This window comes from Diadema antillarum, unplaced genomic scaffold (assembly GCF_040938485.1).
Source record: "Diadema antillarum isolate AM-2024a unplaced genomic scaffold, OU_Dant_1.0 seq00001401_RagTag, whole genome shotgun sequence".
NCBI classification, from domain to species: Eukaryota; Metazoa; Echinodermata; class Echinoidea; order Diadematoida; family Diadematidae; genus Diadema; species Diadema antillarum.
The window spans coordinates 401,029-414,958 of NW_027272156.1; the positions used below are offsets into that span (position 1 = coordinate 401,029).

The 13,930-nt window shown below is 40.6% G+C and overlaps 1 protein-coding gene across 1 annotated transcript; it reads right to left on the reverse strand.

Moving 5' to 3' along the window:
• Positions 1-1,768: 1,768 nt before the first annotated feature.
• On the reverse strand, positions 1,769-13,701 carry LOC139709050 (salivary peroxidase/catechol oxidase-like). The gene is made up of 14 exons (XM_071621016.1): positions 13,667-13,701; positions 12,388-12,542; positions 11,215-11,356; positions 10,688-10,881; positions 10,024-10,194; positions 8,758-8,991; positions 7,801-8,041; positions 6,811-7,063; positions 5,922-6,097; positions 5,236-5,403; positions 4,685-4,854; positions 3,735-3,855; positions 2,781-2,932; positions 1,769-1,950 (listed from the first exon to the last, which is right to left on the reverse strand). The coding sequence occupies exons 1-14, from the start codon at positions 13,699-13,701 to the stop codon at positions 1,769-1,771; spliced, it is 2,394 nt and encodes a 797-aa protein (XP_071477117.1).
• Between the last annotated feature and the right edge of the window lie 229 nt (positions 13,702-13,930).

Below are 13,930 nucleotides of genomic sequence, written 5' to 3' on the forward strand. Positions count from 1 at the left end.
CCTCCTAATAATGATTTTCCCCAAGTGTGTATTAACAGAGTTTTCCCGGTGGTTTCTGTCTATTGCTCACGGGTAATGCCAATACAAACTGGACAGCCCAAGCCCCTTTGCTTTGTCATTTTGTCAAAGATACTCACGCAAATCTGGTAAATATCTATAACAGGTATCAGTACCACCATGGAGCCCCGTCTTATAAGAGTTGCGATATTGATTCGAATCAATCTTAAGTCTCCTAAATAGCCAATCGCATCTTAGCGACTGATTTTATATCCATCTTAGAAGGTTGCAATGCCAGTCGCAACTTTTCGGACTGAACAACTGATCGCAAATCTGCCGAAAGTTGCGATTGATTAGAAATTAATTACATCAAATTAACAAAAAGTAACACTTTACCCTGGAGGTTACCATTAAAAATCAATCAGTTATCCTTGACATCAAAATCATGAATAAAGTATCATTATGATAGAAGAAAGAATTGATGACAATGTACAATGAAACTAATTTCAAGGTTGCTTGGAATGTAAATTCGTAACACGAAGATAATATAAAAGGGAGGCCTATACTGTTTGTGTCATTTTCAATTTATACAGATTGCTCGCGATTTGAATTTGGTTTTTATATCACGAGAGACATAAGTTATAAATCGCAAGTCAATGATAATCTCAAATTTCGTGATAATTGAAATTGATTTCACTAGAAGTTTTAATACCACGACACCATGATGAGAAAATCAATCTATCTATCTATGTATCTCCCCTTCCCTCTTGTTCTCTCACCCTCTATCTCTCAGACGTATACATAAACAGGAAAATTACATTTTCGTGTCTGGTAGAATTTAATTTCAAAATGATCTTCAGAAATACAGGAGTTTATAGAACACTGTATACCAGAAGCGTATGTATACATGTGAATACGAAACGACAGAAATATAACACAAGTGATGTTGAATAACGACATTTTGTGCAAACGCTATCTTATGTGAAATGTTTTATTCTCTCATATTGGGGAATTCCAGTTTTCTAGCGAAGATGTTAAATGCAAATTACATTTTTGCATGTGAAGTTTGGTCTAAAATAAGGGCTTTAAAAATTAATTTCGTGTAAGCAGAGAGTTTAGCACACTATTCTCACAAGTGTTTGGAAATTCCCCTCTTTCTCTTAACGTGAAAATCATGCTCCATTGAACAACGTTGAATTCAGAGTAGACATTAATTTTCGCTTTGTAAAGATTATAAACTCATCAGAATACTTTGAAATTTTCGGCAATTAAAACACCCAAGCAATTAAAAATCACCGGAACAAACACAAACACTTTCAATAGATTAACAATTATGATAATATGAAAGATCGTATCGACTTTATAATTTGGTAAATTTTGTAAATTAATAAATCTCCAAACATAAAGGGCCATTCGCTGGCCCCGCACCTGACAGTTACGTGTATACCACCTTTAATCTATCCGGTATTAAGATTGCCAACAAAGTTGAAAGCTGCTTATTTGCTGGGATTAATACCATCCGAATATAGACAGTAAAAAATGTATTCTACCACCAACCCATCAATCAATATTCTGATTTTGAAGAAAAAAAGGTAACAAAAGAAAAAACAGCAACAGTGTGTCAATCTACCAATAAAACTGATTACGTTCTGGCATAACACTTTCCCCTCAAATAGATGAACTTTTAACACATCCACCCTTCGGCTATTTTTCGTGGGTCGTTTTCACTCGGAAAAAAAGGTCAACTGTCTTTTTTTTTTTTCGGCGAAGTTTAGGGCGACCTCTTCCGAGCCCCTTGAGGAGAGCGTAATTTCTTTAGGAGGTCCAGCGCCCTCTGATTATCCGGTCCAGGTTTCCGATACCACCACGGCGCCTTCTTTGGTTCCACACGGGGCGTGTCCTTGGTGTCTGGGGTATCATTGAGCACCCTCTCAACAAGCTCGTCACGTTTGCCTGGACATTAACAAACAGAGGTCAGTGTCATTTGATGTATAATTAATAAAACTAGCATGCAACACCATCTGTGTGTGTGTGTGTGTGTGTGTGTGTGTGTTTTGTTGTTGTTGTTTTGTTTTTGTATAGCAATCATCAAGCAGGGTATGAAATGGATGATGCTGTGTTGTTACTTCATAGAAATTTACATCGGCAGAAGATCAAGGCCAAGACATAACAAAATGGCTGCCTTATGGACAAAAATGAGGACAAAATCAAGGTCGCTTTCATCATCACTACATTGAGCACCATCATAAATAATTATCGCAGCATATCTCGTCGTCATTTGCCGCTGTTGTTCTCTCATCAGCACTCGAATCCTTTTCTATACCGAAAGATGACATTGACAAGGTCTAAATGCGCTCTCTGACTATATTAATGAATTGATGAAGTAGCACCTATACAGTCAAACCTGCGTATAGCGGCCACCCAATTTAGGGAGACGAAAAGAGTGTTCGTTAAGGCAGGGTTGACTTCATAATGATTTATAGCTGAATTGCCGACTGCTCCAAGAAATTACCATCAGGAGCCCCGTTTATCTCATTCAAACAGGTCTTTGGGATTTTAATTCTTTGCTGTATCTGAATCACTAGATGCATGTAAATGGTACAGAGAGTTAATTGATTTTTATTATTTGCGCTGTATAAATCACAATGGTTGTTGTTGTTACTATTATTATTATCATCATTGTTATTATTATTGTTATTATTATTATTATTATTATTATCATTATTATTAGTAGTATTATCATTATCAATTTAGAATGATTGAGACGCTACGTCTAGTGCTACCTTGCTCTTCTTCTCGCCACGGTTCGAGACTCATGTTCGGGATGACGTCTTCGTTCCGACAAGACACCCGGATGTTGGCAAAGCCCGGCAGGGTGCCGTCAATGTCGGGAAATTTGTGCTGTCTGGTAAACTTGTAGAAGGATGTCTCCGCTCTTAGCATGTAAAACAAATTTGCCAGAGGAATTGAAGATGCCTTAAACCATTATACAACCATGAATGACTACGGATTGGTGTGAAATGCATTATAAAGGACAACTGATGCTTTATATGCACAATATATACTAAAAGAAAGGCAAAACTAATCCAAGTGGAACATTATCAAATGCATAGTACACATGGCACAATTACCATGTGTACTATGTTGATGATGTTCCACTTATTGTACCATGTGTACTATGCATTTGATAATGTTCCACTTGGTTTAGTTTTGCCTATGTATTGGTATTATTAATTTATTTCTTTTCACGTCTCTTAGTCCGCTGATTTAAAGATATTGGATTGTGTAAAACTTATGTTATGATTTTAAAACAAAAACAACAAAAGAGAAACAAGTATAATTTCCTCAAAACTGAATTAGTACATTACAGCCGGTATCATCTGGCATCATTTTCAGCTTATACTTGGGGAATGCAACCTGACAACAGTTGAGGATTGTCTCGCATTCCTCTATTGTCCCGAAGTTTTTAAGGCATTTTAAGATAACAATGTTCAGCTCCAAAAAGGCTCAAATAGTTTGCTGTAGCACTTATCTGCTACAACACACTACATGCAGATCCATATCAATCCGTAAAATAATCCCTTACGGCCGCAGTGGCTGAACCTTTATTTTAGCCAGAGACAATGACTTTTCATCTTTGGGGTAAAATGTTGTTTAACTACATAATATTAAACTACCGAGTCGTGCGTGATAGCATATATAGCTCGGACGTCAGGTCGAATACTAATTTGACTCACCCGGGAGGCGCCGGGCCCTGGTCAGGTGATCTGAAGACCAAAGAGTGGATGGTACGCATCCCGTTGGCATAGTTACAGATGATGCGAGCCATGGTAACCTTACGTATCTCCTGCAACTGATCTGTGGTTCCATGCAGAGAGAGGAAAAACATCATCACATCTACGCAGATGTTTTCTTCTTTGCTTCGTGTGTGTAGTACATTTGCAATAGATAACTAAGTTCATATAGAGTCAAGTTTTTAATCTTAATCCATCCTTTATTTTTACACCGAATTGGCGTCATCGAGGTCTGACTAACGTCGTTCCTCGCTCCATCAGTAGTTCTGTAACTGCAATTATTTGGCGCATGTTGGAAATAATCTCTTCAACTTTTCATAGAAAATGTTTGCAATTAGCATACAAACTAATATTTTACAGCAAGAATTTCGTCATATTACTTGTTTTGGTGATACATTGGACAACACGAAAGGCATTGGCTGACTGTGCCGATGAGCATTTTCTTTTTAAAGTTCGGCCACAAGCAGGAGACATTGTGTGGTCGCTTAAACTGCTCAATATGGCTCCACGCTCATAGACAGTTTCAATGGGTAAAGTCTGTCTACACGATATCATTGTTAGTTACAATCTAGTCTCTCATCTAAATGTGAATTAGAGATTTTTTCACCGTTTTGGCTCATCGCGATCCATGGGATTTTGTGCGCGTGTTGTCGTGATTTTGTGAAGGAGGCGTGATGATCAACTATCTATCTTGGTAGCCCATGTATATAATCGTGTCGTTAAGATGCGTATAAAAATTATGACGGCAAAATGATTCGTCTCCTGTCCCGAGCATAGGCGACCAGGGATTTGGATGGGACTGAGAGTGATTTGAATAGGAGTGAAATGGATAAGATTAAATCATATCGCATTGAATTTGCAATTAATCCCCAAAATGGTATGGAATCACTTACCCAGTGTGAAGGCCTGCTCTCCGTTGGCGTTCTCGTACCAGAAGCGATCGCCGAACTTCAGTCGCTGAAACTGCTGACCGATGATGCAGGAAAGGGTGGGGCCCATCAGCCCACCGCGGACGGGTCGCTCCGATATGGCGGCCACAAAAAGATCGATGTCGTCCACGTGTCTGCAGTACAGTGGGCATTGACAACACCAAAGAGATACGGGAATGTACATGGATTCGCACATTAAGAGTAAGAAATTAAAAGACAATCACCACTGAGTGTCTGCGCAATTTTCGTCAACCCCCAACAAAATACTGTTTGTGTATTCATTTTTCTTATTTTAATTCCAAAGTTTTTTTTTTATCTGCCACTCGCTCCATGGAAATTTTCATGAATCTTGGTAATCAGTACTTCATGTATTTCGTCGTCGCCGCACCAGTCATGGCCCAGCTTAGAAGTGCTCCTATAGAGCCAAGGAGGAAAAAAGATGCCGATATCCAAATGTTCTTGTTTGGTTCCTACAGAGTTTGACATTGCAGAATGTGACGTCCGTCTGGCCTTACCTGTAAGTCCGCTGAAATTTGACCAGGGCACCCGCCTCGAACTCGTTGGCGAGATCGTTGAAGCTCCGCGCCCGCCGCAGTCCGCACCACTGTCGCCAGGCGTTGTAGGCTGGAAGGCCGTGGTCGCGCCCTCTCTGGACGTTAACGGCTCCGAGATCGAGTCCCTCGCTGACCGATGGAGAATGGGTCAAAGGATCCATCACGAAGTGAAGTGACAAATGGAGGAAGATAATGTCATTTTAAAAAAGAATTAGATTTATTAGATTTAAGATTAACTAGCATTGCCCTTTCAAGAAAATTATAAGAGTTACGATCACTTCGAATAATGTGTTTATCATCCTGATAGGCCTCCTATGGCTCGTTCGGAACAGGCGTTCTTGATAACGTGTCTGACTCGTCTCACGTAGAGGACTTTCGTTTGCCCTGCCAACAGAACTGAAATAATAATCCTTGTGTTTCACTGCTTTCTTTGTGGGGGAGTAGTATAGTGCCTAAAATTGCGCATCTCTCAGTAACTGTTAGCGTTGCATGCGACCAGTGTTATAAGAAATGTAGCGAGAGATGAAGTGAGAAGAAGTGACGTTGATACTCTCCATCGCCGGGCACTCCTTCCATCATCTCCCCTCCCCCTCCCCCCCCCCCCCCCCCCCTCCACCCCTTCTCGGTGTCTTTAGAGCGCCACTTACGATCCAGCAGGGTCAGCAAAGAGATGTCGTGTGAGGAAGACGGTGATGTAGCCGTCGACCTTGGCAACCAGTTGCTGCGTCATGCCCCTGATCAGCGAGTCCAGGCCTCCGTTGGCGACGTCGTAAACGTGAGAGGCGTTGAAAAAGACCTCACCAGTCGGTATCGGCGGGAAAACCTAACAACGGGAGTCAGAAATTCAGAATTCACAAGTCAATGTTGTATCATTATTATTGCATCAAAAGACACTTTTAAAGGCAAAATCCTGAAGTCCACATTAATAAACAGACCAAAAAACAAAAACAAAAACAAAACAAAAACAAAACAAAACAAAGGTGTCTAAGAGAGCTATTCTTTCGATTTCATGTGAAAATATTCATTTTCACTCGTTTTAGAGTGACCTCAGGGATCACTCCAGAATCTTTGAGTGATCCCTGAGGTCACTCCAAAAATGTTCATTTTCACTAAAAATTCACTCCAATTTCACTCTAAATTCACTCTTTTTTTTGTATTCACTCCTTTAAGAGTGAATATTTTCACTCTTTTTTTTTAGAGAGAGTATAAAACAATATATCAATGCTCATGTGATTGTGGGGTATAGTGAATGGTAATCGTTGGGCCCTCTTGGAAAAAAGTGCTTAGACCTACTCATAACAGACTATACCGTGGACTCCCGTTACAACTAAAACGAATATAACGAAATTCCAATTACAACGAAGTAAAAATTCAGGCCGCAACATTATTGGCTCTCTGACTTTTAATTGTTTATTTGTTCGGTTGTAACTAAATTTCGATATAACGAAAGAAAATTGCCGGTCCCGATAGGACTTCGTTATAACGGGAGTCCACTGTACACCCTGAGTAAGATGGACAAAGTTAGGTTGTGATTACCTCTCGATAGTTTGCGTCCAGTCGGGTGAAGTTTGGCGGAACCTGGCTGTGGCCCATGCGGAACGCGCTGCTGGCAAACACATTGGAGACGGACGGATTGACGTCGACATCATACCCGAAGAACTGGGCCGTTGGGTGCACTCTGAGGCCGTTGGCGATGAGGGCACTCCGACCCAGCAGCGTCGGGAGGTACTCGTTGTAGACGATGTGCTGCCACGATGCGACTACGATGCGACGAGCCTCTTGGTAGAGTCTGCGATTTAGAGGGGAGCACTTTGGTCTTTTTTTTTCTGGACAAATAGCTACTAAATGGAACATATTTTGACATCGAATGGAAACTGAAATTTCAAAAGAAAACAGTTTATTATCATATCATATAGAATATTAAAGGAATGCTACAGGAATTACGCTTTGTAGTGTTGTGTTCAGTTCTGTTGTATTGTATTGCAATGGCGGATCCAGAGGGGGCGCAGCCGGCGCACCCCCCTTCATTTTCTTTAAAAACAAAAGAAATAAAAGGAAAAAATGAAATGAAACCCGGAAGTGGCACCAGAAATATTAGTTGCGCCCGGCCCCCTCTTCACAGAATTCCTGGATCCGTCCCTGGTATAGCATTGCATTGCATAGCATTGTATAGTATAGTATAGTATTGTCTTGTATTGTATTGTATTTTATTGTATTGTACGAATTGTATTGTATTGTATTGTATTGTATTGTATTGCATTGCATTGCATTGCATTGTATCGTATTTTTCGTCATGAAAAGATATACAAACAAATGGATACACAAATTGATACTATAATTATACCTTATCGGAGGGATTAACCAACTCAACGGTGCTGGTATCGCAACAGCGCAGCTTTACAGAGGGGGTCCCCCTACTGAGAAATAATATACACGAAGCAGTATATACAACTACAAATTGCACGTGAAGATGTGGAATAGGAACATTTGCATGTTAAAACACGTTGGGAGAGGGAAAACTTATACCTCTCGTCATCCCAAGACGGGTTGATGTTCGCCAGCCGGGAGGCGACGTCATTGTGCATTCTCAGAAACATGGTGTGCAGGGCGGTTAGGACGGGCTGCTCCGCCGCTCGCTCGTCACCCGATAAACCGCACTTTCTATCGACGCGCTCGAAGATGCAGTCCCGATGCTCTTCGTCCAGTGGGAGAAGGGGGAGATTATCCGGGGAGATGGGGTCGGTGAGTGAGCGCAGCTGGCCTCGACCTGATAAACCATTAAGCCAAAGAGTCAAAAAATCACAAAATAATCTTGCATGGTTTGTTATTCAAATACAGGAATTATAATGACTCGACAATTACCATTATATGGATTGTATGTCTCTAAATTTCCCTGGATAATCCACCAAGAGAACATTCTACTGAGGATCCTCGACGCCCTGATAATTGTTATGTGACAAGGACAATCAAGAGTAGAAATAGGGTCTATATAGCGGGCGTTTGTTCCTTCGTGCAATCCACTACGCACGCCACGATTGGTTATTAGTAGGTGATCGTAGAATTTCTGCTTTATGTCGATCACACCATGATTGAAATCGTAGTCTGTGGACAGTGAGGTAGTCGTGGTGACCGTATCAATCATGAAGTCAGTCGTGCCCACACACTAGTACGCTGATACACATTTAGTGGACTGTACTAGTCATGGAAGAAGAAGAAGAAGTGGCTATCGCGTTGATCGTAGACATTTTTTTTTTATACGATCATAGCGATATAGCCACGACTGACCTCAAGATTGGGTGCGAACACCACGATTCCGCCATGATTCAGACCACGATCGAATGCATGTCTATAGCCGAGATGTGAACACAATTCTCTAGTTAATCCTCTCACAACTATACACACCAAAATTCTGTCTTTGACATCGAATATCAATAGGTCTTGACAATGGTTCTTACAGAGCTCATAAAGAAGCTAAGATCTTACCGCGCGTTTTATCTCTGAGAAAATCGGCCTCGGCCTTGGACGAGCCGTAGATCTGAGAGCCATCGACGAACGAAGTGACCTGATTCAGCTGCTGTCGGGGTCCCGGCTGGCAGTCGACCCCCGGGCTGGGAACCGAACGAACAAACGGGATGCACCGGCGAGAGAAAAACGTGTCGGGCTGCTCCGTCATGATAGGCATGCAGAAATCCGATTCTAGACATTCCTCGCATTCTCCTACGTTTTGAATGACATACATAAATGACATGAATGACATGAATAATACATAATCACAAAGGTAGCATACTTAATTATCTGTCGTATGCACAGAGTAGATGCACCGTGCACAAAATTAGCCACAAATGCTGCTTTATTTTACCTCTCCCTGTTTTATCGAAGCCAAAAGGTGAGCTCCGCATTATTCTGCAGGACTCATCTACCCAGTAAGATTATAGGCCTATATAGTGCTTTTACAGTGGCGTCCCGAAATAGACATATACAGCTATACGAATTTGATAGAATTTCAGTTTCGTGCGAAGTTAGCACGAACATGGCAGTGCACTGGCCGTACACATTCCTAGTTTTGCTCAGTTTTTCAAGTTACATTAAACGTTCAATTCATATTCAATGTACACTGAGAAAATATCTATACTTTCTAGATAAACAGGAGCCGAGAAAGCTTCAAAATATCCCACTCGAAATGGTCGAAGTTGTAGGCACACTAAAAAAATGAAGTAGAGTCCATTATGACGTAATGGACGGGTCAAACTGCGAGACTGGGCCCCTGTAAACGTTTATGGTTTCTGCTTTTAAACGTCTACACAAAGTTTGGTCCACGGCTCGAGCTTTGGTGTCAATGGGGTCCTAAGTCTGTCGTTCATCTCCTCAAGCAACGTCAAACACACATTCAAAGTAGTAAAGAGTTGCCTATCACGTAACAGTAATTTCTCCTACAAGATTAGCAATTCACTTTTCTTCTAAACTTTCCATGAAATTTCGAAAACTCACACCGACTGTGTGCTTATTCAGTCTATCATATTCCCAGTTATAGTAGACGTTTTAGTCGTCCGGTTTCAAACTCAATCGTCTTCAATATAGGCCATATTATTATGATGTTTTGCCATGTGACATAGTTGACGTGACACTTGATGCACATGTCACATTAGCAGTCACACACATTATATAAACTAAAAACAAAACGAAAATACTCAAACGACCGGAGCAAACCAATCAGTTTAGATTGAGTGAATTGTGGTCATGTAGATTTACTTGTGTCCGTTCCCGAGTGGCCGACATCGTGGTCGAGAAACTGTCCGAAATGGGCGATGATCGCGGTGTAGTCGGGAACGAAGACATGTTCGAAATGAATAATGTTGGACGAAACGGTTCGCGCACCGGGGAGCGAAGCACCGGTTACGCTGCGTCTGATCGTCTTGATACCTGGTCACGTGATTATACAGAGCAAGAAAGGAAGAGAAGAGAGTTACACATTAATCAGAGTGTTTGATCTATTTGCACATCAATACAAAGGACTGCTATAGAATACATCGCGTACTTAATTTGTCCATCGTGACGATAACTTTGGCAACCCTCCTGATCGTCACACATAGGCTTTAGTTGAGATGATTAATGCGAAGTATAGTGTGCATCAAATAAGAATCCGGGATGGTAGTCAGCTGTCTAGTTTTACTAGCAGCTTCTTGTTCCAATCCGTATCGTTCGCGTAAGAACTTCGGAATGCTTGCAACAATCCGTGCATTGGGGTCCATTTTTACAGCAGTGTGCACATAATACTTGCCAGTGAACAAAAATAGATCACACTGAGCGTCACGCCATATTTTTTTTTTCTGAAAGGGATCGCAATTGATCGCTCCTTATATACTGTAGCTAAAAATGATCCGAGTTTTATGTTGTATACTAGTAGTAAAATTACCATCGGCAAAGTCTGGAGGAAGAAATCTCTGGAATGGCGAGAAGGCTTTCCCCACGTTCACGTGAACCAAGTTGTTGCAGGCGCCGTTGAACGTGCGTAGTCTGGTCGACCTCGGACAGTCCTTGAACGTGTAGTTGAAGCCAGCCATGCGGCAAAGCTCAGGCAGGGAGTTGGGCGCCACGGACGTTATCTGTCTGTGATAGTCGAGTCGAAATGATACACTTCATGAAAGTATGATCGAAAGTTGTTCAATGGTGTCTGTGTATATAAATTCATCATCCTGACCTTTGTGGCCGCCTTACTAATCAAGATCTTAACATGAATCAGTTCTTCTTCTATTTTTCATTCTCTTCCATGAAAATAATGTGTAACGTGTTTAATGAGGTGAAGAATTTTTCTCGACCCGATGTTACTATTGACATGAAAATGGCCAAAGCTACATCCTTTTCATTGCTGAATATATCCGTTGTTGGCAACAGAATCGGGATTGACAACATACTATATACCCAACGGTGAATGGCACTTACCGTTCCCCGAAGATCTCCGTAATATTCTCCGCGATCCGGGCAACCATGGCGAACCGCTTGCTGCGTTTGCTCATCTTGCTGAACTTTTGATGAAGATACTCGGGAGTTCGTTTGTATTCTTGATTTCTCTGCCTCGCCACATCTGCCAAGAAACAATCAGGGAGCAAGAATTGATAGAGACAACAACAACAACAACAACAACGTAATGTGCAGATTTTCCTGCAACAGACAAAATGGTGAGACCATGTTTTGATGCTCAATTTATTTGAATTATTCACATTCGTTGTTGCCGTTTTATCTTAAGCTGATGAAAGATGTGCATTTTGCGTGCATGTGCTTCAACTGAAGAGGAAAGCGTGATGTTACGATGAGAAAGCATATCTTCCTTTCCGTTCAATTTTCCTGGCACACCTGGCCCCATAATGTCTGTGCCACAAATGTGATATGTTATATAGTTTATATGTTTGCATCCTAAAATTCTAGTAAGTATTGTTCATAGTATCAACATCATTATATCAATGAGTAAAATGTACAATAGTATATAGAAGAATTTAAAATGAATATGTCTTATTGGTATAACAAATTGGTGCTGTTGTTGTTTTGTTCCAGTGTTCCACGTTCTACAAGCGTGGCTTTTTTAGTGGAACACTGTTTTCCATCATTGTGATTATTTACTATTTTTGTTGCCATGACAAAGTGCATTGTTTTTTTTTTTACGACATCATTCGTGTATGATATACTTTATATTGTATTGAAAAAATCCTTTATCGGACGAGTGTAAGAGAAATGAAAAAAAAATGTATCACTTTGGATTATGTCAACTTTTTCTTTTCTTTTCTTTGTGATGATGGAAATAAATAAACTATTGAATTGAATTGAATTGAAAGTGCTAAAAACGTTTGTGCGTTATGATGGGCTAAAAAAAAAAAAATGCCCTGTAGCATTATCTACATCTCCGTACATACAGCAACATGATCCTAAACCAAACATTTTCAAGAGTACCTTTCCTCATTCAAGAAAATAGAGAATAGAATAGACCGGTCCACCAAATCATATTGTAGGAACGTTTTTTCAAAGAATGAGCTGTGTCGAGCTTGTCAGTCCGAAAGCTTTGCTCGAGACGTTTAACGTTTGTAATCTCCTTTTCTTTAGGGATTGGTCTATCTACTGTACCTCTGAGGTAAATCTTCTCCCTCAGCTCCACCCATTTGGTCGAATGCTCGATCTGCCGAGTGATTTCGTCAAGCGATGGCTCGCCGAAGCTGTCCGAAGTTGGCCGGTGGTGGACGAATGATAAACTCCGTCCGACAAGACAAACCGAGAAAAATCTGATAAATGCAAAACGAGAAGAAAAGGGGAAAGTAGGACTCTTATTGCTCGACAACTTCCAAAGTATATCTATAGGACCTACATGAATGCATTTAAAACACAGTACACAGCCCACGCAGAGAGGATGCATTCTTAAGATCAGTTATTATAATCTAGACAACTGCCAACAACATAAGCGGAAAGGAAAGAAAAAATAAATTTATATGATAATACTCATGTCACTAATTATAACAGTATGAAACCATGATAATCTTATGAAAAGGCTTATCATGATATAAAAAGGCTTAATCTATTTTAACGTTCAAGTCATGTAATTTGATTATTGCAGGCAAAAGTATGGTATAGATGTCTAGACTACATGCAGACCTAGTCACAACTGTACAGAGGTGAGACGCCGTCCAGGAAAACCAGAAGTTTTCTAAAAGCACAGGGAACACCCACTTCAACCTCTCGTAACAGCTAGACCTAGTATCCTTGGGGTTAAAAGCCAACTTACGTGCATATTGCAACATGGAGTATTCTCTTCGTCGCCAGACTCGCAACCAACAAAGTTAGGCCCATGATAATTCCTGACCAGCGGGGGAAAATGCAGACAAGGTTTACACTGAAAAGAACGCCACAGAACTAAATTCCCGAAGGCTTCGAAGACCCTTGGTGCTCTATGCGGTCTGTAGAATAAGTGCGATGATTAACCGCCCTGCGGAATATTCATGGAAGCATTCCTATGCCAGGAAATTATTATCATACCAATCCAGCGATAAAAGAACGCAGGCCACACGTGTCAGTACTGAGCCCTGTATGATATTAATTTTACCCCATCAATGGTGTTTATGCGAGCTTAAAGGCTGAATGCCCCCCCCCCCCAAAAAAAAAAAAACCCACACGTTTTCAATAGGCATATTAATCAGTATTGCTGATTAACACTATAGTTTGCTATAGCTGTATGTTTATAGCTGAGTATCATATATAATAAGCACATTTTTTTTTCGCTGCTTAGTATAGCTCTGTAATACACTGGGCCCTGGCCTCAAATCAACATAATGCTATAGTAACACCTTCCACATGGGTCGCGTTGACACAGGTGCGCAAATGGATCCTAATATCTCGAATTTCCTGTATTTACGGAATGTCCATTTCTTTTGCAACCGTCTGATTCATGACGTCATTCGTCATACGATTCTAGCAATCCAATATTAGTAGCTATACATGCCAACGACATCCTCATAGTCAATGATTAGCATATTCATTGGTAATACTACTAGGTGTTTCAAAAAACATTTCCCACTTTTGATTCTTAATAATTCAAAAACTATATATCAGATAATACTGTCATTGATATGAGTGATAGCTGAATAGTGTACAATTTGGTTGAAGGTAGTTTAAATAT

Bases quoted from the DNA above. Each gene is read 5' to 3' on its own strand.
- LOC139709050 (XM_071621016.1), bottom strand. From the start codon at position 13,701: ATGAATCAGACGGTTGCAAAAGAAATGGACATTCC. The intron at 11,357-12,387 runs GTACAGTAGATA...GTTTCTTGGCAG, and splicing joins GGAGAAGATTTACCTCAGAG to ATGTGGCGAGGCAGAGAAAT. The intron at 5,404-5,921 runs GTAAGTGGCGCT...TCCATCGGTCAG, and splicing joins TTTGCTGACCCTGCTGGATC to CGAGGGACTCGATCTCGGAG.